The following is a 24,595-nucleotide window of genomic DNA, read 5'->3' as shown; positions in this document are numbered from 1 at the left end:
TATGTTACATATTCTATCTATTGTAAACAGATGTCTACACTCAGTATTTCTTTCTCAAGTATGTTAAAAAGATTTAGCAAAATCTTTAGAGTCCTGTATTGTTCACCACACTCCTCATAGTCATGACTAATAACAAGGAAAGGAAGCAGTTAAATAAGCTGTTTCTTGGCCAGTCTGATTGTTTAGGCCTAAACAGGTCATGCTTACAGTACACAGCTCATTAAAACTCCCTTGACCTTTAATGGTAGTTTAAAAAACTCTACAGCTGCTCTTTAAAGATGATGTCAACTGTTTCATTACATAACAAAGGTGAAGCAAGAGTTGGTGGATCTCTAAACAAGTCACCGGCATGTGTGTGTGTGTGTGTGGGTGTATGTGTGTGTGGCACCCCAAGCATTTCCTGTCAGTAGGTCTATTAACCATTGTTAATCATTTTATTAATATCAGGCTAATGTGTTGTATTATATTTGGATTATATTATTATACACACGGGCGCACACACATGCAAACACACAAACACACATACCCAGTTCCTCATGCGGGCTGAGCGTTGTAACATGCAGAAAATATATAAAGGCAAATTTGCATTGAACCTAATATGAGCCGCACAGTATTAAATAGATATTCTCCTTGAGATGGACAGACAGATGGACAAGGTTTTTTGTGTCTCTCTGCAGTGAGTGTCCATCCGGTCCAGTCTCGCAATGTGACCAAGAGGTGGCGGAGCGCTTGGCTCTGGGAACTAATGACATCGCCAACGGCAACAAGGCTGACTTACAGGCTGCCAAGAGGCTTGCCAAGCGCTTGTACAACCTGGACGGCTTCAGAAGGTCGGACGTGGCACGGCACCTCAGCAAAAAGTAAGGATGACCCAGTACTGCATCTCTGTCTGTTATACATTACCACAGATGTTGTTTCTGAACGCACTGATTTCGAACACTCATCCGCTAAACGCTGTTGATAGGTGCTGATAAAGGCAGCTGCACACACTTTGTCTTGCTTGTTGTTGATCTGTTGTTTTCACTGTGCCCATGCAGTAATGATTTCAGCCAGATGGTGGCGGAGGAGTATCTGAGTTACTTTAATTTCTCTGGGCTGGCTGTGGATCAGGCACTGAGGTGAGAGCCCTCACACACAATGTTAGAGTACAGTAACGTGTTGTTGCTGTCATGCAAAAACATCATATCTTGATACTTAGTTTAAAGAGATTTTTATTTGTACATTCCTTTTTAAATTAGGATACAATTAATACACAAACAACTGGCATCAAAAATGTCAAAAAGTGCAGCAAAAAAACCCAAAAATGCAGCGATAAACTATGTTATAGGAATAATCTGGGAAAATTAACATAAACCTGTTAATCTAAATCTCAGTTATTCATCTCATGAAGTAGCTACTATTCAGTAATGGATGATTCGAGTACAGGTAAAGGGAATGGCCTGGGCCCACTGAGTAACCTTAACTGTTCTTGGGATCTTGTCATCCTCCCGTATTATTTCACTGCTAAACAACTAATGGAAATGTTCCTGATTGGATCATAAACGGCCACATAATTAACTTCTTTCTGAATAATATAAGAAATATAAAAAATACAAACCTCCTGTTAATACATTATAAAATTGTCCGTAATGCGCATATTACAACTCATAAAATCCACTGTATGAAATCAAGCCAAAGTAATTCTTGTCCACACTGCTCAACTTCAATTAATAACTGTTACCATGCACTTTGGTGCTGTCCCCCTGCACCACTAGAATAGATATAGATAGATATAGATATAGCATGTAATGACCTGTATTTACCTGTCACAGTTATTGACCCTGAAAAGGGGGCAGGTGGTGGGGTCTTTAGTTTGGGCTTTTAAAAAAGAAAGAAATAAGTAAATAACTAAACGGTCAAACCAGCATAAAGGAATGATAGGTGAGATGATACAGAATTGGGCTTAATTCAGTGAAATATTGATGAAAGGGGGTGCCTAATGCTGTCAATTTGGTACTAATGCAATTAAGAATGTTTGTGGACACCCTTTCTAATGAATACATTCAGATGTGCAAATGCACACAAACACACACAGCTTGTCTACTCCCTGTAGAGAAGTACTGCCAATAGAATAGGACTCTCTGGAGCAGATAAATATGAACCCATTGGCACCATGACTATTGCTAAGCGAGGGCTGGAAAGGTATAAAGACCCCGCCTTTAAGCGGTGAAGCAGTGGAGCTGTGTTATGGATTGCTGTAAAGCTGCTTTCTGGCAGCGCCAGTTGTAAAAAGTGCTGTACACATACATTTGATTTGTTCTCTGGAGTAATGGTTCTCCATCTGAAACTTTTGGGATGAGTTGAGATGGTGATCATTGAACATCGTGACCTCTTTCTGGGTCTAGTGGATGCAATAAAATCCTCAGTGTTTTTTCCTTAGAGTTTTCCTGAGAGAGTTTGCGCTAATGGGAGAGACACAGGAGAGAGAACGAGTGCTGTCACATTTCTCCAGAAGATACCTGCAGTGCAACCCCAACGCTATACCCAATGAAGGTACATCACTCTATATCTATATCTGTGTGTGTGTGTGTGTGTGTGTGTGTGTTTCAGAGGGAGTACGTGAGAGTAAGAACTGGGTAATAACTTGAACAGGGTAATCAAATTTTGTGGTCCAGTCCGAAACAGATGAGACAGGAATATGTTGGCAGTCTATATAGCAATATAACATATTGTAATACGCTATATGGACAAAAGTATTGGGACACCTGCCCAGTTGTTGCTTTTTATAAACATTAATGAAAAAAAGACTTCGAATTTCTACTAGATTTTAGAACATTGCTGGGAGGATTTGATTGCATTCAGTGACCGAGTGTTAGTGAGGTCAGAATGTTGGATGATCACCACCCCACCTCATCCCCAACTCACCAGCTCTCCCCCAAAAATGCTGGGGTGGCTTTATACCCCTATAGCCCATGTCTGGCATTAGGCAGCATGGTGCCAGTAGGTTTAAGTTTATCTGCTCCAGAAAGTCCTATACTATTGGCAGTATTTCTCTACTGGGAGTAGACAAGCTGTGTGTGTGTGCATTTGAACATCTGTGTCAGCGATGGGTGCAAATTAAAGGAGCTAAATGGGTGTCCACAAACACATTTGGACATATAGCGTATTTTGAGTGTATTATTTTTGGCTTATTACCTTATTGTTGATTTGAAGATGTTAAGGAGATCACAGCAGTGTTTGAGGTTATTGGTATGTCAGCCATGTACTGAACTCTAATTATTCAACTAAACCAAAATAAATAGTTTTCCATTTGGGACACTTTTGACAAATTCATATAGGGCACATTTTCATCCACCCTTTATTTCTACTGTATAGAAATAAATTTTATTATAGTCTAACCTACTTGCCAACCTGTCAAAACATACGATTGGCTGGATTTCCTTCAGCCAATTACATCTAATTAGCCATATCATATATTATCATATCATATATCATACAAAGTTTTCTAGCAAATCCAGCACAGATAAACCCTTTTTTACAATAAGTCAGGACCCCTAAAATGCCTGAAATTCTGGACTCTCTAAATATGATACATCTGGGCAGGCCACCATTGAGGCCTTTTTTCATTTTACCATGATGGGCCACCAGGTAGCACTCTTGCTCTGGTTATGTGAAGTGTTTGACTCTGTGTGTGTTGCAGACAGCGTCCACACTCTGACCTGCGCTCTGATGCTGTTGAACACCGACCTTCATGGCCATGTGAGTATCAGAGTGAGGCACAGGTTATTATGAGACCGTTTTGCTGAAGTAGAAGATACAGTGTAGAGTGTGTGGGGTTGAGTGTGTCAGAGTTATATCCCCTGAAGGATGTGTCAGGATTTGCAGGTGAAAGTATATGAAAGCTTCCTCTCTGGTCTCTCTGTCCTATTCAGAATGTGGGGAAGAGGATGTCCTGTATGCAGTTCGTAGCCAATCTGGAAGGGTTGAACGACGGCCAGGACTTCCCCAAAGAGCTGCTCAAGGTGTGAAGATAAGCCACACTCATGTTCAAATATATTGTCGCTGTTCAAGCAATAAGCTTGTATGTCAATTTTTGTTTTCCACGTTTTGACTTCATTTGAATCTGACAGTTGTTCTCTATGATGAATGAACCAATAGAAACACTCCAAAATTACTTGAAATTATTTAAGAAAGTTTACTCCTTCTTCTGTAAAGTTGCCATCTTGGAGACACAAGGTTTTGCATGACTGTGACAATATACGCACGTTTTACATTTACATTTAAGGCATTTAGGAGATGCTCTCATCCAGAGCGACTTACAACAGTGCTTTGCTATTTACTTAAGAAAAACCTCAGCTAGTTTGAATAGACTAAAATTGAAAGATACCTCTAAGTTTAGACACTATTAAACACAAGTCAATAGGGTGACCACTCTGCTATTCGCCCAAGTATTCTCTGAAGAGGTAGGTCTTCAGTCTGCGTTTGAAGACAGCGAGAGACTCTGCCGTTCGGACACCCAGGGGAAGCTCGTTCCACCACTTTGGTGACAGGACAGAAAAAAGCCTGGATGCTTGTCTTCTGTCTACACATAAACACATACACACATACACACACTGCAACTGTATATGGTGGTTGGTGTGGCGCAATAGATAACACCACTACCTGCCCCTGAGCTACCACACCACGTTGGAGACTGGGGTTCGATTCCCGGTCTAGGTGACTATGTGGCGCTACACCAATAAGAATCCTTGGGCAAGACTCCTAACACTCCATCGGCCCACGTATGTAATAAAAGTAACCATGTAAGTCGCTCTGGATTAGAGCATCAGCTAAATGCCATAAATGTAAATGGCAAAGTGACCGTGATTAATCATCAGACCATGTCAGAACATTAATGACAGACCATGTCATAAATGTTTGGACAAATGCAAAAAGATCATCAAACCCATGTGAGGCATCTTTGTGGAACTCTACTGAGGTGAAAGGAACACATTACCATACGTGTTCAGATGGGTTCAGGTGTAACTTTGGTGGAGCTGCACGAGACTCTCCAGAACTGTGTAACGCTGCATAACCGGAGTCATACATGTGTAAATTCGGGTAATATTTGGAGTCCAGTGGCAACATGTACCAATACCGAATGTTAAAGAATGAGGTTTACATAATGTTCCTACTCCTCATGCCCTGTGGATTAGAGCATTGTCATCTTGGGAGAAAAAAAGTGAAGGTTCTTGAAAGGTTTATAAGGTTCTTCACACTCCCACATCTCTATAACAAACATGGTGCTTTATCGAGCCAAAGGTGTTTTTTATGGCGTCATTCAACCTTTTGTAGCACCTTTATATATATTTTTAAGAGTGTTAAGGGCCAGGTCATTCTTCTCGCCTCCTTCACATCAAATCTGTTTTTGTAGTTGGTTGGATTACTGAGGCCTGGTCAGCAGCAGTGTGATGATAGCAGGCTGTTAATGTGTCTATCAGTGTAGGTATGTGTAAAAAAAAATAAAGAAATAAATAAAGACTGAATGTGTTGATAAGTGGGGTGATGTAACTGCTCAGTCTGGTGATTCCCACCTTAGCTACACAGGCTAATTATAAATGTGCTATTATAGTGTGAGATGTAGGGAGTGTGTAGGGAGGCAGATCAGTCAGTGAGAAGGAGGATTTGTTTAGAATGATGCTTAACCTCCTGTGTTTCAGAGTGCTGTGCTGGTTAAGAGGCTGGCTATTTTTACCAGTGCTGCAGGATCACTGGCCTCACTGCACATAAAGAATAGCCACATCATGACCACACCTGAACTGCTCTGGTCATGCAGGCTTTTAAGTGTTGTCCTCCCACTCTCTGTAAACTCTCTCTCTCTCTCTCTCTCTCTCTCTCTCTCTCTCTCTCTCTCTCTCTCTCTCTCTCTCTCTCTCTTTCTCTCTCTCTCTGTGATTCTATCTGTCTGACTATCTCTTCAGGACTTTTCTGTTTAGCTGCCTCTTTATCCCTATCACTCTCTCTGCTTCTGATTTTCTCTCTCTGATTCTATATTGCTGTCACTCTCTCTCTCTCTCCTCACATCCTCTATCTCTCTGACTCTGTCTCTATTTATTGATTTGTTTACGATTATCTCTATCTGACTCTTTGACTCAGTATGTCTTTCTGATCTCTACCTCTGTCTGAATATCTCTTCTTGTCTGGACTGATTTTGGACTTGCTACATTTTCTGCCTCGTTCTCTATCTCTATCTGACTCTCTGTCTATCTCTCTATGACTGTTGGGTTATCTTTTCATTTCTGTTACACATCTGTTTCTACCTGATGTTATTTCTTTCTCACTCTCTATATCTCCATCTGACTTTCTCTATCTTTTTCTGACTCTGTCTCTGATTTTCTCTATCTCCATCTGACTATCTCTGACTCATTTCCATTTTCCCAATCTTATTTTTTTTAAACATTCTTTATGTCGGTCAGACTCTGACTCTTTATATGTCTGTTTTTTTTTTTACTTCATAGCTGTCTGACCTCTTTCTGATTTTTCTTTACTTTTTTCTATCTCAGTCTGACTCTCTGTCTTTGTCTCTTTCTGACTCCCTCGCCATCTCTGAGTAGTCTTTCTAACACTCTCTCTATTAGATCTAATTCTGACTCTCATTGAGTTGTTCTGTTTTCTATTTTCTCTTTCTTAATGTCTCTCTCTCTCTCTCTCTCTCTCTCTCTCTCTCTCTCATTCTCCCTTTTTTCTCTCCCGCCCTCTCACTCTCTGTGCCTTGGTTCCATCCCTGTAAACACCAGCACCTTCCACCCCCTCATTCTCTCTCTCTCTCTCTCTCTCTCTCTCTCTCTCTCTCTCTCTCTCTTTCTCTCTCCTCTTCTCTCCTCTCACGCCCTCAGGCTCTTAAACTATCTGCCATCTTCCACATTGTTTCACCCTGTAATCTGCAGAATCGCTCTCTGCTGAACTGTACTTAGGCCTGTCTCTCTAATCCTCCAGAGTCTCTCCCTCTCTCCTCCGCCACCCTGGCCTTCTTTTCCCTCCTCGCTCTTCCTTTATGCTCCTCTGTTTGTTTGTGTGGGTGTGAGTCTGTGTGTGTATGCATGGGCGTGTGTGTGTGTGTGTGTGTGTGTGTGACCTGCCCTCGTCCCCAGGCTGTGCCACTGATGCAGTTGCGTCAGTTCTGAGTGCTCACTGGTACATTTCTCCTCTCAGTGAGACACCTCACTCCTTCATCACACTCCGCTCTCTTTCTGCTCTCTCTCTCTCTCAGCCTGTCTCAATAGTCCTCTCTCTCCCTCTGTTCCTCTCTCTTTCTATTTCTGCCGGTGTCAGTCTCTCTTATTAGAACTCATTCACACTTTTTTTTCTCTCTTTCTCTTGAGCTCCTTCAAAGCTAGGTCTGTGTCCCACTACACATAACACAACTGCTCATTTCCAGAACAGATCCACACTGCTAAATGGTTCTTGTCAGTTGAAGGGAAAAGCTTTAATTGGTGGAAAACCTGTATATTATGTAAAGGTTATATAAAGCTTTTAGAAAGCTCCCTCAATCTCACACACATCATTTACATCACACTGGAACAATCTACTAGAAAATGTATAAAGTGTGGCTGGGGTAAAATAATGCTGTTTGTTGGGACACCTGCTTATTCACTGTTTCTTCTAAACGACGAGTATTAAAGAAGTTTATTCTACTTTTGTTGCAGTAACTATCTCTAACTGTTTTGGATTTGATTGCATTCAGCAACAAGAGTGTTAGTGAGGTCAGGATGTTGGATGATCACCACCCCACCTCGTCCCAAACTCCCCAACTCATCCCAAAAGTATTTGATGGAGCACCGACCATCTTTCCAGAGAACACTGCAGAGTTCCACTGCTCCACAGCTCAATGCTGGGGGGCTTTATACCCCCTAGCCCAAGCCTGGCATTAGGCATTGTGCTAATAGGTTCACTCATGTTCATCTGCTTCAAATATGCTCCTTTTCTATTAGCAGTACTTCTCTTCAGGGACTAGAGAAGCTGTGTGTTTGCATTTGCACATCTGTGTCAGCAAGGGGTGCAACTTAAGCCCTAGTGGGATGGGATTAGATAGATTAGGAGGCTACACAACAAAATGACACAATCGTCTTCTGGATTTGACTGAGGAACATGAGGCACCTGTGCCTATATGCATAACGAAACTAAATGGCTCCCTTAAGCGTCTCCATACTTTTCCCCAAGAAATGACAGAATATTTACTGAATATAAATAGCTGAATGCATTCATTAGAAGGGGTGTCCACAAACATATGACATATGTTCTATTTGGTCTATATGGTCTATTTAAAGTTGCTGTGCTGGCATTTGTCTCAGAGAGTGAGCTAAGAAAACTAGGCAGCAAGCTACGACTATAACTTTAATGTTAGCTGGCTAGTTGGCTACCATGCCAACTATATTGGCCACCATCAAATGTATAAAGACAGTAAACTGTTTGAAGTGTGGTCAGTGTTAGTCTGATCACTCCTGTGTTTCCTTTACTTTTAGGTTTGATTTATAGCAGAGCTTTTATAAGCCCACCACAATCTGAAGATCTTTATGATTTTGCTTCATGAAGGAACCAGTTTAAGCTTCATTTGAACTTTGGTAGAACCTCTTCATAGAACGTTTTGTGAAGAACTTTTAAAAGAAAAAAGGTGCCATAAAGAACAATTGATTTTGATGTGGAGGAAAAACGGATTCTTTATGGCATTGACTAAAACTGTTTAATCTTTACTCTTTAGGTAAGCAGTAGTGGTTTTCTATAGTCTCACTCCAGGGACCACTTTTTGCTTTCTTCTGGCAGCTTTATATTGAAGAATATAGCATGAAGTGTGGGACAGAGGGGTGCTGAGCGGTTTGGGGGGCAACAGGTGAAGCGTTGCTTTGGTGTGCATCTCCGATGCAGAAAGGACTGCTAGGCTTCTGAGCTCAGATAGAAGCTGAGAGTGGAGAGGGAGGGAGGACAGAGGCTTGCAGCAGATGGGAATTTGGCTGCCATGCTGCCTCCTGCTGAGATGAGCCGTTTGTCATGGTGTTATCATAAAGGCGTTGCGAAGTGCTCTCTCTCTCTCTCTCTCTCTCTCTCTCTCTCTCTCTCACTTTCCCTCCTTTTCCCTCTCTCTCACCCCCTCCTTCCATGTTTTTGTCACCTCTCTCAATTTACAAATTGTTTTCCTATCGCTCTGTATTGTGAGTGGAGTGTAATTTCTCTCAGTCTCCTGGGCAGAGATTATGGAGGATATGTAAATCTAAGTGGAGAGCTCTGCATACATTACCACGCTGCCCCCGTTGGCTGCCAAGCAGGCTTTCTCGCCACTACACTGGCTTTCATTTGAATGTTAAAATCATGGCTCAGTATGTACTGGGTTCTTTTCTTGAGGTAGATGGAGCTGCGGTGTCCGTATGCTAGACATGCTAACAGAGTGCTGAGTGCTTTGTGTTTTATCACTAACCTTTGCAGAAGAGGAAAAACCATTGACAAAATTCAGAATTTGACTCAATGTGATGCAGTGGTGTCTTAATTTGCTACTTAATTTGATACTGTAAAAATAAGGAGCGATTGAACACACACATGGTAGTTATATGTTAAGGATTCCAGTTTATTAGAGCTTTCAGTTTTGTAACGGTACAATACCTGAAACAGAAAAGCTGTGCTTTACAATGTCAAGCTACATTGCTAGTCACAATACAGTAACACAGTATGATAGAATATGCTATGCAGTAATTAAATATAATAATGTGTCTCATCCCTACTCAACGGGTTGGTTCCTGATCCTGGTTCTAGAGTATTCCTACCCTGCTCTGTCCCTCTATTCTATAACTATTATTATTATTATTATTATTATTATTATTAATATTATTCATTTAACTAGCAATTATCACAAGCGAGTAACCGATTACTGACCTAATTTGCAAAATACTAATTGCTGTCCTTTCATGTTCATTTTCATATTTGCATCAATCTTAAGCTGTTTAGCATTGCTTTGATGTGCAGTGCTGCTTTCTAATGGGGCACAGGAGCCGCTGGCCGGATGGCAAACAGGCTGTTCACTAGGGACAGAAAACAGGGAGAAGCAGGTCACAGTTGAATAAAGAGAGACACTGCAGTGTCCCTCCTTATTCACACAGAAAGAGAGAGGGAGAGAGATGGGGGGGGGGGAGGAGAGATAGAGAAAAGAAAGGGCTAGAAGACCGAGAGAGGGGGAGAGAGAAAAGAGGGCAAAGAGAGGAGAAAAGGAAAATAAGGGCAGGTAGAGAGAGCGAGATAAGAAAGGACAGAGAGGGAAAGAGAGGACATGTAGAAAGAGAGAGGGTGAGAAAAAGGAAAGATAGGAAGGGAGAGGCGGGCGGCAGGAGAATAGGAGGAGAGGGAAGGCAAATAAGAAACTGGAAAGCTGGAAAGAAAGGACCATCATGTGGAAATCTATTCCATATCTATATGTGTGTCAGTGCTGTGGACCTATTGACCTAATTAATTCATGAACCTGCTTGTGCGTTTTTTATTCCTGATCACAGGCACAGCGTAAGTGAACTGAGAGATTCATTTACAGCGATCTGATTTATTGACTCTACTGGAAATGATTTCATGGTGCTATTAAAAGCTGTGCTTTCTTATTCATAACCTGTGTGCTACTCATAGGGGCAGAGCAACAGGTTAACCCTGTAACTGCAAGGGTCTGTATGTGACCTGCACTTCTGTTGTTCACTCTTGTAACTATGTCATTTAGATATTTACATATTACTTTTAATAGTAGTTATTAAACCATTCTCAGCAGTTGCTGAGTCTAGTAGTAGTGATCTAAGGTAGTGTTTATAATCCCAGTCTTTGGAACCCTGTTCTCTGCACGTGTCTGCGTCATCCTTCATCTGGGACCACTTTGTCAAAACGCTTCTCGAATACAGGGTGTTAGTGTGTTTGAGTATAAAACGCATACGGCTTATGGACCCTAAGTCCCGTAGGCTAATGGGGTAAGTGTGATGTTTCCGAGGACACGCTCTGGTTCAGGAGCCGTGCTGGGGAAGCCCGGGGCTTCGTATCTAACGGACGTTCATTAGTGGGCGGGGCTGGAGTGGATCTGATTCTGGGGATTGGTCCGCTGTGAGGAAAGGCAGGCACAACTGAGAATGGAAAGGAATGGAGCGAGCGAGAGAGGGAGGGAGGGAGGGAGGGAGGGAGGGTGAGCGCTCCTCCCTCACCACATCTCCTTCTCAGTGCGATTTAGTCCCAGTTCTATCAGTGCATCAGTGCCACAGAGGAGGAGAGGGAGCGGGAGAGGCAGAGGAAAGAGAGAGAGAGAGCGTGAACGCAAAGGGAGAAAGAATCAGCCGGGCCAGCCTGCTTCAGCTTCTCTTTTTGACCTTTTCTGTGAGGGCTGAGAGACGAACAGGGATAAAGATGCTAAGAAACAGAGGTCATCCCTGCATTGGATGAATGAAGTGCATAAGGAATATGGAAGAATACTCACAGGAGCAGAGCGATACAGAGAGAAGGAAAGCGGTATAAAGGAGTATAAGGAGACCCTCAGACTCTTGTCTCTCAGCAGTCAGAAGATATCACCAGCACCTAGCAGCAAGATCCACTTACACTGAAGGAGGAGAAAATCCCGGAATGATGCCATTGGATTAGAGAAGCCATTGTAAACTAATTTGATGTATATTATGGGTAAGCTTTACTCAGTAGCCAGGATTTAGCCAGGATTTGATTACTTTCAATGCTGTGAGGTAAAATATGTTAAGGGAGTATCCTGGCTCCCGCTGCGTGCTTTTTTTAGTGTGTCCTCCTGTGCTGTGTCTTTCTCCCCTTTGAAATGTGTTCCCCCGTCCCAAAGGGGGATGCACTCGTGATGTCACAGTGAGAGGGAGTTTTGGGATGCCGGAGAATAAGCAGGTGGGAGTCGGAGCATCCCCCATTCCCCTTACTTTGAAATGTGTGGATCTCTCTCCTCCTGCCGCAGCCTTTTTCTCCTGTCTGTGATTTATCCACCATCTGCGGCACATCTGCCAGTGTGGTGCGGTGCACACAGTAGGTGGAATAAGTAGGGGGATGCGCACACCTAAACAGCAGCAGGAGGCCGGCAGGAGAGCCGCAGCACCACCACTTTCTCCCTCACCGTCACAGCTAAGCTCTAGCAGGAGAGTTTAACACTCAATGGACAAATTTCTTTTATCCACGCATAAGAAATAGGATCCATAATGAAAGAGCTGAAGTGTCAGGAGAGGCTGTGAGGTCTCCGGGACTCTCTTTGGGAATTTTTAGACACCCAGGACTCTTTCAGAGAAAGGTCCGCTGATCATGTACTTGAAAAAAACTTTAACTGAAACCCAGCCCAATTAAACAGGAATTAAAAGCACTTTGGAGGACCAAGGCCTCTGCACAACGAGTGTTTCTGCTACTGCTAAAGCTGCCCTCAAACCTCATCTGGTAACTCCAGGGGCTTGCAAGAGCCTTCTCCATTTTCTCAAAACCTTGTCTGCTCCTGTCTGGGGGTCCATTATGATCGGAGTGAACAGTATACACTCGACGGGCCGCCTGCGCTCACGCTCCCTCTGCTCAGTCAGGTGCGGCAGGGACTTTAGCATCATGGACCCGTTCCGCTACACCAAAGCGCCCCGCTCACGCTCCCTCAGGCCCCTGGCCTTCCCTGACCTTCTGGGCAAAGTGCAGGATGGCCAGAACCACCCTCAGACTCGCAAGAAGAAGGAGAAGGTACAGAGATTGTGGTGGCAAGTTCAACTTTGAGCTAGGTGGCTGAGTGAATTTCAGTGCTGTATCAGTATTGATGGGTATTGGTATCACATTGAAAACAGAAAATACTGGATTGATTGATCAGAGTTGAGTGTTTGAGTAGTTTGAGCATGACGGTCGACAATTAGATGATCATCTGAAGAGCTAAAGAGGTTCTAATAAAGACAGCTTACTTTAAAGTATATTTTTATAGAACAAATATCAGATTGGTATAGATTGATATTTATAGTTCAGAATTGAAAAAAGAAAAAGTGGTATTGTGCAATCTCTAGACAACATTACTTCACATTCAGTACTGAGAGTCTTCATGTTTTATCTATGGACTCTTATCTAAATCTGACTTCTTGTGGCCTATTTATTCTGTCATTACTCTTAACCTCTTAAACTCTATGGATTGGTATTCCAGACAGGCATTAAGTCTTGTCTTGGATTACGCAGCATGCTGAATGAAAATTCCCCATTCAAAGGACAAGGACAAGGACAAGGCTTAATCCCTGTCTGGTTAAACTGAACCTAAATTTATTGTTCAGGTATTAATCCTAATGCAGAAACCATTGAATATTTGTGAACTATTCAGTAACTGGTTTTGCATATCTTGTGAAGTCCCACAGGGTTCTATTTTGGGCCTTATGAAATGAATGTTATTAATGTTCATTTTGACAGTAATGTAGTTGAATGAAGTGTGTTAATTACGGGGTCTAATGGTGTTTAATGTATAGTAACTACTGTTCATTGTTTGATAACTACCATGAAAGAAAGGTCTTTTAGTCTGAATATGTTTAGCCATTTGCTTACAGTAGAAAGTTAAGTTTCATAGTTAGATTGATACACGCTGGTTAATTGTCTGTTTTGCTTCTCTTGTTTATGTGCATGTTTATGTTAAGGGTGTTAATATCTTAAGGATTTAATTCAATGCAGTACATTAAACATTAAACATTGCATTAACATATTTTTTAGTGTACAGTGGCATTTTGAAATGATACTTTTTTGTAAACACAGTAAAATAATTGTGTCTGAAATTGTGCCTTACATTAATGTTAATGTTTCTGTTTTGAGTTTATTACACTATATGGTATTGAAAGCTGTGTTTTATAGTGTCCTGATCTAACACAAAAGCTACAAGCTAACGGGATCTTTATAATAGAGCAATGTAATCACACAATACAACACACAATGCTATACTCTGATACCATGCCATACACTGCATTGTTATATCTCCAGTTTATTTGTGTTCTGTTGTTCTTTTTTTGCCCTTCTCAGGCACTCTACAACTCCATCAAGAATGAGAAGCTACAGTGGACAATGTGAGTCTGCTATTTTGTTACTTTTTCTACCAATTATGTTCACTCACACACACAAGGAATTTGGTTCTGGTCATTGTTGTCTCTCTAGTATTCTGTGCAATTTACAGACAATGTAGTTACAATATACACCGTATACAAACAATAAGCAGGCAATGTAAGGACAGTAATAAACAATGTATATCTGTAACATACTAAAAAGGTTTACACTTTATAGACAAAAGTATTGGGACACCTGCACATTCATTGCTTCTTCTGAAATCAAGGGGAATTAAAAACAAGAGTTTATCCTGCTTTTGTTGGAGTCTTTACTGTCTAGGGAAGGCTTTTGGAGCATTGCTGTGAGGATTTGATTGCATTCAGCATCAACAGTGATGGTGAGATCAGGATGTTGGCCTCATCCCCAACTCTCCAACTCCTCCCAAAAGTATTGGATGGAGCACCGTCATTCCAGAGAATACAGTTTCACTGCTCCACAGCTTAATACTCAGGGGCTGGCATTAGGTGTGGTACCAATAGGTTCCTGCTTATCTGCTCCAGAGAGGCAGTACATCTCTACAGGGTCTAGACAAGCTGTGTGTGTATGCGCATTTGCACATGTGTAAGCAATGGTTGCAACTTAAAGCAACTAAATGCATTCATTAGAAAGGGTGTCCACACACATTTGGACATATAGTGTGTATATAAGGACAATCAAATTGCATTAGTGTGTGTAGTAGTGCAGCCAACAGTACAGTACATGATATAGGGCAACAAAATTGTGGTGAACCATATTGTAAATGTGAAGCAGGGTGTAAGAAACTGCTCCTGTGTCTGCCAGTCCTAGTATACAGGCTTCTGTAAGCCCCTGCCAGAGGGATTCACTGCCTGCTTTCCAATGAACCCCTTAGAAGCGACAGCATGGACGGCCATCTCTGAGTCTTCTCCTAAATATTTCTGACCGATAAGGCACAGTGTCACAATGAGCGCAGCGGCTCTGCTAAAACAAGGCCGGCTGGCTGAGCCGGCTGTGGTGATGTGGCTGGTTGAGATGTGGGAGTAATCGTGGTGTTCTTATGAAGTGCTGCTCTAGTCTTTCGTCCCTAACCTGGGCGAAGCTGCGCGATGCCCCTGATTTACACTTTGGCTTTCTAGACTTTGTTGCCATGGCTACAGCTCCCAAGTTGCCTCACTGTAATTACAGGTTGAAATCTCACTCTGGCTAATACACACTCTCAGCCACACCAGCGCTCGCACTCACGCAGAGTGAGAGAAAAAAAGAGGAGGTCCTGCTGTGTGGCGTGGCCGCTTGAGGGCTCTCGGGGGGGCTTGGGGTTTGGGTGGGGGGTGGTTTGGCGCAGTTGTCGGTGTGCTGTGAATGAGGGAGGAGAGAATGGGCTTCATCTCTTCTCTTATTCTCTTTCATTCAGCATCACTCCTTTCATCTCACTGTGTCCCTACATCCCCACGCTCTATTCTTTTTATGCTCCCTGTGTCTCTCTCTCTCTCTCTCTCTCTCGCTCTCTCTCTTTCTCACTCCATGCATTCTCTCATTTCTCATTCTATGCCCCCTCCCTTCCCTTTCATCTCAATTTGGTGTCTTTCTCTCTCCCTCTCTCTCTTTCTCTTTCTCTCTCTCTCCCTCTTCCTCTTCCCAGTGCTCATTCTCTTGTACCAGCTCTTTTAGATACTGGCAGGGAGTCCAGCAGTTACTAAGCAACAGATGAGAGCATTACCATTTGGAGGCAAAGGCTACAGTGTATGTACCAGTTTGAGAGAGAGCGAGAGACATAGGGATAAGGTGAGAGCGAGAGAGGGAGAGAGAGAGAGAGAGAGAGAGAGAGAGAGAACAATTTAAAGGTACAGGCCTCAGGGGCCCTTCAGACTGTAAGGTTGCTGTGCTGGCAGAGCTGTCATGCAGCGAGGTGCTGCTGGAGTTCAGCTGCAGCCACTAAGCCGTTTGGGGAAAGCTGAGGGAAAACCACAGGGAACCGTTTCGCATCTCTACCCTTTGCCTATTACATGACCCCTCCGTTTCACCTGCAGTGTGATCCCCTGCCCAGAGACCCCTCTTTCTTTCATAGCTCTGAGCAGTGCCCCAGCTAACCCCGTGCACTCGTATGCAGGGTCAAGTATGAAAGGAGCATAGGGGAAGCATTAGGATGCATAATTCACATCTGAGTGACGTGCAGATGAAGGGTGCTCTCACATGCTGTCATGCTGAGAGATGATGTAGCGATATTTGGCGTGTGCAGGCTCTGTGTGGGCCCAGTGTGCACACTGTATAATAAAAATCACCCTCACGTCATTTTTCTTTAACTGGCCCTTTCGGTTGTAGAATAATGTAAATGACTGTGTGTTACTGTTGAATGTTTTTAGCTTGGCTCTGCTTAGTTACCCGTTTTCTAAACAGCGCCCTACAATTTAGTATTTAAAGCCCTTGGGAATAATACGTTTAGTATAATGTAATATATGAAAATGTGTTCCCAGGGGCTTTAAGGCCTTAAAACAATGTTGGGAAATATGATGATATTTATTATTATTATAGTTCACTATTTGCTTTTCTGAGCGTAAATATATCATAAATATAGTCAGTACTTTTTGGATACTAAACAACTGCTTGTTTCCTTGCAAATTTAGTCCACGTTGACCTCCCCGCTCGCTTGTTTCTGCCCATTCCAACTTCAGATGTCAGATTCATGCCGTATTTCTCAGCCTTACCCTGAGGATCCATGCTTTGGTTCCTCATTCATCAGGTTCATAGTAGTTACCGAACAATTTTGAGAACTGATTAAATAAAGTTTAAATTATATACAGCGATCAGGACCCCACAGGACCACCACAGAGCAGGTATCATTTGGGTGACGGGTCATTGTCAGCACTGCAGTGACAATGACATGGTAGTGGTGTGTTAGTGTGTGTTGCACTGGTACAAGTGGCTCAGACACAGCAAAATATTGGCATGGATTTTTACTCTGGGCCTGAATTGTCCGTCTGTAATAGAAAGTACTGTAATTTCTACAATGCAAAACCACCCCCTTCCCTCCTCCATTGTCAATCCTCACTGCTGTCCACAGGTCTCTTATTGCGGTTAGCTCTCGATGGTGTTTAAATCTGTTGACTGTGTTGCTCATGATGTTACCATGCTTATTAACTTCCTCACTCTTCTAACAACTCCAACACGTACTGAGCAGGAGAGGATTTCCCATTATCGTGTCATTGTTTGTGATTCTTTTTGACTGCTAGACTATCTATATGTGAACAAGGCCTTGCCTATAATAAATAAACAAGCAAACAAGAAAACTGTAGAAATGTCCAGAGGACTGAATCGGGGTATTTGACCTCATTAAAGCCAGGGTGTCTGGTTGTTGGTGAACTGCCAGTGCACTGCTGGCTGGAGGAGCTTGGGACTGGGCTTTATGCCAAAGGCTCACAGAGAGGAACATTTCAGATTAGCGGGGAGATCCATGCTGAAAGCGGTGCTAAAGGGCAGTGATGTTTTTGTGAAGAAAAGAAGAGAGCGAGAGAGTGAAGGATCATAACTGCACCTCTGCTGTGGGTGTTGTGTTCTGCCTGCCTGTTTGAAATCCGTAAATACGCTGAACACTAAAGGGTCCAGTAACAACAACAAGCATCAGAAAGACAAGAAATCATTCAAATACAAAAGCTGACAACCTTAACAACAATCTCCTATGACAATCTTCTTTTGTTCTGGCCCTCAGTATATTTCACAGGATTCTAAGCAGGGGTAGGCAATACGGCAAAAACAGACACAAACACTAAGGTGTTCAGAACGCTGTCTGGTGGTCTCAAGATGTCATTAACAGGCATTATTGCCGGCAGCAGTGCGGATGTTCTCAGAAGGTAAAGTAAAGAGTTTAGAGTCTGCAGTGTGGAGCTATTATATTACAGTGGAGCATGAAAACAGACCATAACATACAACTCTCACTGAAACGCTCTGTTTAACCAGCGGGAGAACCGCTTGCCTTTCTTTGTTTTTAAACCAGCACTATAGAGCACATTCAGAACTGTGCTAATACACAGACATACACACTATAGAAACGTAAATCACACACAGCACATTCACCCACTATAAACCCACTATATTTCACATCAACAACAGTATCAGTCCAGAGTGTGTACCCCCACCACACACACAGGCATGAAGTGATTTGACTGTAGTCAATCAGAGGTGAGTCAGACTGGATTATAAGATATTAAACACTGTAAAACTCGTTTTAAGAAAAGTGTCTTCTAAGCTATATCGATCAGTCCAGAAGTGAAACATTGATAGGAAAAATCACATAATTTGAAGTGTGCTGGATTATTCTAGAGAACATCACTATTAGGGGTGCAGTGTGAATGAGAGCGAGAGAGAGCGCTGGCATGCTGTGTTTGTGTTGCATCATTCATACGATAGTAACAATAGGACCAGCAGGTGGTCACAGTTTTCTCTGTGTGTGTGTGTGTTTATACAGTATATGTCTTTTTTTATTATTATTTTGTGTTTTTTTTTTTTTTACAGTGATGAAGAGGAGTTGCGTAAGTCATTCTCAGAGCTGGTCGACGGCAGGACGGACTCTGCATCTCACACCATGAAGCGGATCAGCAGTGGGGGAAACCCTCTAGTCAGTCTGGCTCAGCAGTCCAGCGCTCAGGTCTATAAGAACGGCTTCCTTGTGCGTAAAGTCCACGCCGACCCAGACGGCAAGAAGAGTACGTTACCCTCCTTCTGCATGATTGTCCATCACTAAAATGTAGTGTTTCACTACATACAGTATCAGTATTGGTATTGACCCAATACTGATCAAGTTCACTGGATCGGATATCGGAACAAATAGAAAGTATAATCCGATCAATTACTCTAAACCGTAAATGCATGGTTCAGGCCTGCATGTCTGAAATCTAGGCCTTCATAACTCAGGATCGGTGTAACTTTCAGAAGGATACACACATTATAACAAGCAGCAATACGTACCCTGTACAACCATATTTTTATACTCTTCTCAAGCGATTCCAATTGCAGACGTGAATTTTAAATTATCAAACACTTTCAAATTTGTACAAATTATCTAAAATATCTCAAATTCTGGCTAATTTCTCACATATCAACAGTATAATACTATAATAGAGGTGTGCAGAGGTGTGATCTATATCAGTATCAGACATGAAAAAGTAGTATTGTTCCACCCCTAACAAAAACATAAAATTTACAGTTTTACACCAAATTTAGTGGATTGGCAAAGGCGCTTTTGGCTCGAGATTTGATTCTTTAGCTGCAAAGCTTATAGAAAGCAGTAGGATATTTCCCATGTTTTCACTCCAATACATTTTGGGGCCAAAATTGTGTTAATGTTTTTTTCATTGCACCATTTCTTGAAGTAGAGTTATGAAGTAACCTAAAATAATAACATAAACCTAGGAAAAACTGCATATACCTTCATCCGACACCACTCCCCCTCTTTCCTTTTATTCTGTGGATATATATATATATATATCTGCATACATTTCATTTTTTATAGGTGTTGTAATAGTTGAAAGTGGCCCAGAAGTAAGCACATGCATAAAATTAACATTTATTATATTATACATTTAAATATTCCAAAACTGGTGCAGTTGAATCAGCAGCTTCAGATCTATCAAATCATACATTAATGCCTTTTTACTCCCCTGGTATCTACTGCTAAAATAATTTTTGCTTGTTCTCACAGCCCCCCGAGGTAAGAGAGGATGGAAGTCCTTTTATGCCATCTTAAAAGGGCTGGTCCTCTACCTGCAAAAGGTAACTTTAAACTCTCACCCATCCTTGCCGTACACTCCATTACGCAGTGCCCATGCATGCATTGTCTCTACTACTATAGGACCTGGAATCAGCTCTCTCTTCTGATTGGCTTACAGGGTGAATATCATGCAGATAAGCAGCTGTCTGATGAGGACCTGAAGAACGCTGTGTCTATCCATCACTCTCTGGCTATGAGAGCAGCAGACTACAGCAAGAGGCCCAACGTTTTTTACCTGCGTACTGCTGACTGGAGGGTCTTCCTCTTCCAGGCCCCGTAAGTCCACCTTTTCCTCTTTCATCCTGTTTACAGTGGAGCTTTATTTAGATTTTGGATGATTCTCCTGAATTGAGATTTCCAGTAAAGGAAGATGTGATCGGATTAAAATCAGATAATTTAAGCCACATTTAAAAGTGGTAAGAGATGAATACTGACCATCTCCAACACAAGTAATCGTGTGTATGTGGGAGTTTGTGTTTGCGCGGGCATGTGCTTGCGTTCAAGCACTCATGTTTATTTACCAGTAGATGGCAGAATCACAGAGGGTGTTTTCTTGTGGTTGAAATAGACCATTACATTTTCACATATGCCATAACCGGAATGTGAGAACCCTTCATTGTTCCATAAATTGTTGCAGTTGTTCCAACTGAACCTCCACCGTTCCTCAAAACCGTTTACAGAGCCGTACCACCCTGATGATAAACCGGCAGATACAGGAAGTAAAACAATCAGAAATTATGGACATGTTGGTGTGCATGTACATTTATGTGGCAAAGTAAAATACCAGATACTACCCAGATATGAATTGTGTGCGAATTCCAGGTGTAAACAGGCTCACATGCATCAAGGCAGGCAGGGGTCAAGACATGGGAGGACAGATGCAAACTAGGCAAATCCAAACTCCCATAACCATAAACAACAAGGGTTAAAACACAAGAAGCCAGTCAGATCACTGACACATCCACATCGTCATGCAAAAACCTTGTGTCTCCAAAAGGTCAACTTTACAGGAGAGGGAAAAATACACTTCTTAACTTTCAGTGGAAGGCAATGTAGTTCCCTGTCATTTCTGAAACATTTCTATTGGTCCATTCATCATCAAAATAATGGTACAATTGGAACAATAGAAAGAAGAACAGGTCGGGACATGAAGGCCCAAAGTCTAACCTTTACCTCAGCAGTGAAGACGTTTTGTCCTGAAAATGTACAAAAACCAGTACACACTTACAAACACTGTGCCTTGACTCTGAGCTGGTAGCATGGCTGGTAGTGCCCCTGTCACTGAGCTCCACCCAGATGGAGGTGCTGTCATATGACTCTCTGGAGAATGGATCTTCCTCAGGCTCGCAGTCTGGCCTAGATTAATCTACTGAAACACTCTCTCTCTTACACACACAGTCATACTGAGGCACATTCTCATGAACACACAGAAACACACACTCATGCAGTATGCATGGCCAATAGCCCATTGCCATGCCAACGGCATTATCCCCCTCCGTTTTTGCTTAAAGCTGCTCTTGCTTTTCCTTTCATTATTACGGCTTCTTTCCGTGTCAAAACTGTTTACAGGAATTATTCAGCGGGCTGCTTTTAGTTTTAGTCACGTTTTGCACACAATACTGTTGGTCTGCTATGGATGTTGGTCCGCCAGTTGATCTATGTGCATTTATCCCAAATTAACAAAGCAGTATAAAGTTGTAGCATCTGTCTTAGTGATGGCCTTTTTTCGTTGATCCACAGTGATGCCACACTCGTTTTTGTTCTCCCTAAATGGGTAGGGCCCTCCCTTTCCCCCATCCCATGGGTGTCTGTTAGCAGTTCTCTGTTAGCATGGGTGTCTGTTAGCTCTCTTCTGTCAGCATGTTCAGGCAGGTCTCATGTTTAATAACTTGATTAGTTGTAGATGATTTCAAATTAATATCTAAGCAATAATATATTTATACCTGAAAATAGAAAATAATGATAATATTAATTTTGCACAGGGCAGTCATTGTACAAAAGTGAATTCACTTCTTATTTATGCACATACATAAGAAGTGAATTTACTTTTGTACAATGATACAGATACAAACAAATTCAGAGATGAGTCCCATTCAGAGATTAGTTCAGAGAGAGTCCCATTTAACATAGCGTACTGTAATGTTGCTTTATTTACTGATACAGAACAACACTACAGCCCAGAAAACACAGCTTACCTAATGCAGTAGAAGCTTTCTCATGTTCTACAATAATATATGGCAAGAAAAGTAACCAGTGTACACGGTCACAACATCCCTAAACACTTTGAACCCTAGGTATATTATTCTGTTATTAATTTGAATGCAAAAACTACTATAAATGAGGTGGTAACAGTTCAGTCCCACAGGGTTCTGTGTTAGGGTCTATTAAACTAATAATTATGACCTGTTTGTCTTAAAAATAAGAGCTGTTTGTGTAGTCACATTTGTAAACACTATGGTAATGAGAAATGTTTTCAGCTCATTTGCATGTCAGACAGCAGTTTCACATATCAGATGACAAGAAGATTCTTCTACCTAATTACCTTCAATTCCTCTGTGCACTCCAATTTGTTTGTATTTTTTGCTTCTTATATTTCTTTATTTCTATATTTTCATATTTTTATATTTTATTTTTTAACTTAAATTTAACTTAAATGTAACTTATTTTATTTTATTTTATTGCACTTTTGCACTTTATTTCATTAAGTTATGGTTTAGTTTAAGTTTAAATTTAGATCTTTATTGAATAGCTTTGATGTGGGCAGACTGTCAAAAAAAGCATTTCACTGCAAGTTATACTGTGTATTACTATGTATGTGACAAATAAAATTTGATTTGATTTTATTTGATTTGATATTTAGCATTGATGAATAAGGACTGCTGTGTGTGATCCAGAGTGACCTGGATGGAGTTGGATACAAGTAAATTATAGGGAGAAGATTTAAAAATGTATGTAGCAGCCACAACCAACACAGACCAATGCCATATAAGCCATTTATCAGTGGAACCCGTAATACGGAATTGCTAATGCATCGCCTATGGAGTCCTTGAATTAATAACTATCAATCGTTAAATCACAACACTGTCCTTCATCCTCATATTCACTCTGAGCTCTTTCTCTTTCAGTAATGCAGAGCAGATGCAGTCGTGGATCACCCGCATCAACACAGTGGCAGCCATGTTCTCGGCCCCCCCTTTCCCAGCAGCAATCGGCTCTCAGAAGAGATTCAGCCGCCCTCTCCTGCCAGGCTCCAGCACCAAGCTCTCCCAGGTACCCAACAGCCCCCTCTCCCTCATCCAGGTACATATAAGTTCCCACCTGACACTCATTTACTTAGTCCAGGTGATCCCAATCCAGATCCTGGAGTATCCAAGTCCTGCGTATTTCTGTGTTTTCCTGCTCTAATACACCTGATCCACCCAATCAGCTGCTGAACAAAAAATCTAATTCACACAATTCAATTTTCTAGTTACCCCAGATATAGTCAGTCAGTTAAGGCTAGTTTAGCACTGGGGCTACAGGACTAATAATCACTGGAGGTCAATATTCTTAAATACATGCCCACAAACCTTCTCTCAACCCACACACTCAAACTGCAGCCAGGTCTTCATTAAGGTTGTCCAGACTTGTTGATGTGGTATGATTATGGTATGAGGTGATCTGGCTGTGAGACGTGGTTGCATGTTCAGCAAAGCACCACATCAGTTTTGTAAGACCTGCTTGTGGGAGGGGATTGGCAAATATTTACTGCCAAGTTCCTGCTGGTAAAAACAATTTGGGTGACTGTTGACTATGGTGCATGTTAGCTGCATTAACCTTTCCAGTATTTCCAGCTCTGAACTAAGTAAGCAAAATTTGGATATGACATGGCTGAATGACCACATTTAGGGGTGAATTGTTTAAATTATATTTATTTATACAACCTTTAACAAACCCTACCTACAGTGAAATGTGTGTCAGAGCAGGAAATCCAACAAATGACAAAGGCAAAGGTACTCCAGGACCTGATCCGAGATCCACTAAATTAGTCCCTTCGATCACCTGCCCAGCCAGTACCAAGCTACCCCACTCTATCAACACCCAACCACCCAGGGATCTCCAACCAGTCGGTCCTACCCCACCCTGCCAAGTCCATGTTGGTGAATCCCTACAGCAGCAGCTGTGTCTGAGCAGCTTTTGATCTCATTCTCTCTCCTGTGTCTGTTCAGGAGGAGCAGCTGCAAGCTCATGAGGCGCGCTTCAGAGCCGTGTCCTCAGAACTGCAGGAGCTGCGTTCTGTTCCTCAGGAGCGCAAGAATAAAGGGAAAGATCAGGACGAGGGCAAGCAGAGGGAGGAGTACCTGGATTTTGAGGTGAGGCCTCTAATGTCTAAGACAATCGCTTCTCCTGTCAGTAGGTCAACAGATAGATAAGGTAGTTTGAGAGATGGGTAGGTCGGTAGGTCGATTTGTAGATTGCTTTGTAGGAAGGTAGCTAACTTTGCAGGTAGGTATGAAAATTGGAAGGTCAAAGGTAAATAGATATGTTGTAGGTAAGTAGGTAGGTCAATAGGCAGGTAGGTATGTATGAAGATTGGAAGGTCAATAGATATGTTGGTAGGTAAGCAGGTAGGTCGATGGGTTGGTATGTATGAAGATAGTTAGGTCAGTAGGTATGTTGGTAGGTAAGTAGGTAGGTAGGTAGGTATAAAGATAGGAAGGTCAATAGATATGTTGGTAGTTAAGTAGGTAGGTAGGTAGGTATAAAGATAGGAAGGTCAATAGATATGTTGGTAGTTAAGTAGGTAGGTAGGTAGGTATAAAGATAGGAAGGCCA

The 24,595-nt window shown here is 42.0% G+C and overlaps 1 protein-coding gene across 3 annotated transcripts in view; it reads left to right on the top strand.

The window, feature by feature from the left end:
• The window catches only part of psda (pleckstrin and Sec7 domain containing a), a 60,589-nt gene that overhangs the window by 31,663 nt on the left and 4,331 nt on the right, over positions 1-24,595 (top strand). For all 3 annotated transcript variants that reach the window (XM_072678343.1, XM_072678342.1, XM_072678344.1), the window contains 11 exons: positions 678-860; positions 1,038-1,118; positions 2,420-2,532; positions 3,680-3,738; positions 3,912-4,001; positions 13,981-14,024; positions 18,526-18,716; positions 19,712-19,782; positions 19,899-20,056; positions 22,906-23,050; positions 23,989-24,132. In XM_072678343.1, the coding sequence (XP_072534444.1) occupies positions 678-860; positions 1,038-1,118; positions 2,420-2,532; positions 3,680-3,738; positions 3,912-4,001; positions 13,981-14,024; positions 18,526-18,716; positions 19,712-19,782; positions 19,899-20,056; positions 22,906-23,050; positions 23,989-24,132 (1,279 nt within the window). The remainder of the gene's footprint in view (positions 1-677; positions 861-1,037; positions 1,119-2,419; positions 2,533-3,679; positions 3,739-3,911; positions 4,002-13,980; positions 14,025-18,525; positions 18,717-19,711; positions 19,783-19,898; positions 20,057-22,905; positions 23,051-23,988; positions 24,133-24,595) is intronic.

Source organism: Salminus brasiliensis, chromosome 4, assembly GCF_030463535.1.
Source record: "Salminus brasiliensis chromosome 4, fSalBra1.hap2, whole genome shotgun sequence".
In the NCBI taxonomy this organism is placed as follows: Eukaryota; Metazoa; Chordata; class Actinopteri; order Characiformes; family Bryconidae; genus Salminus; species Salminus brasiliensis.
The sequence above is the reverse complement of the archived record's forward strand: the minus strand, read 5'-3'. Positions and strand labels throughout refer to the sequence as shown.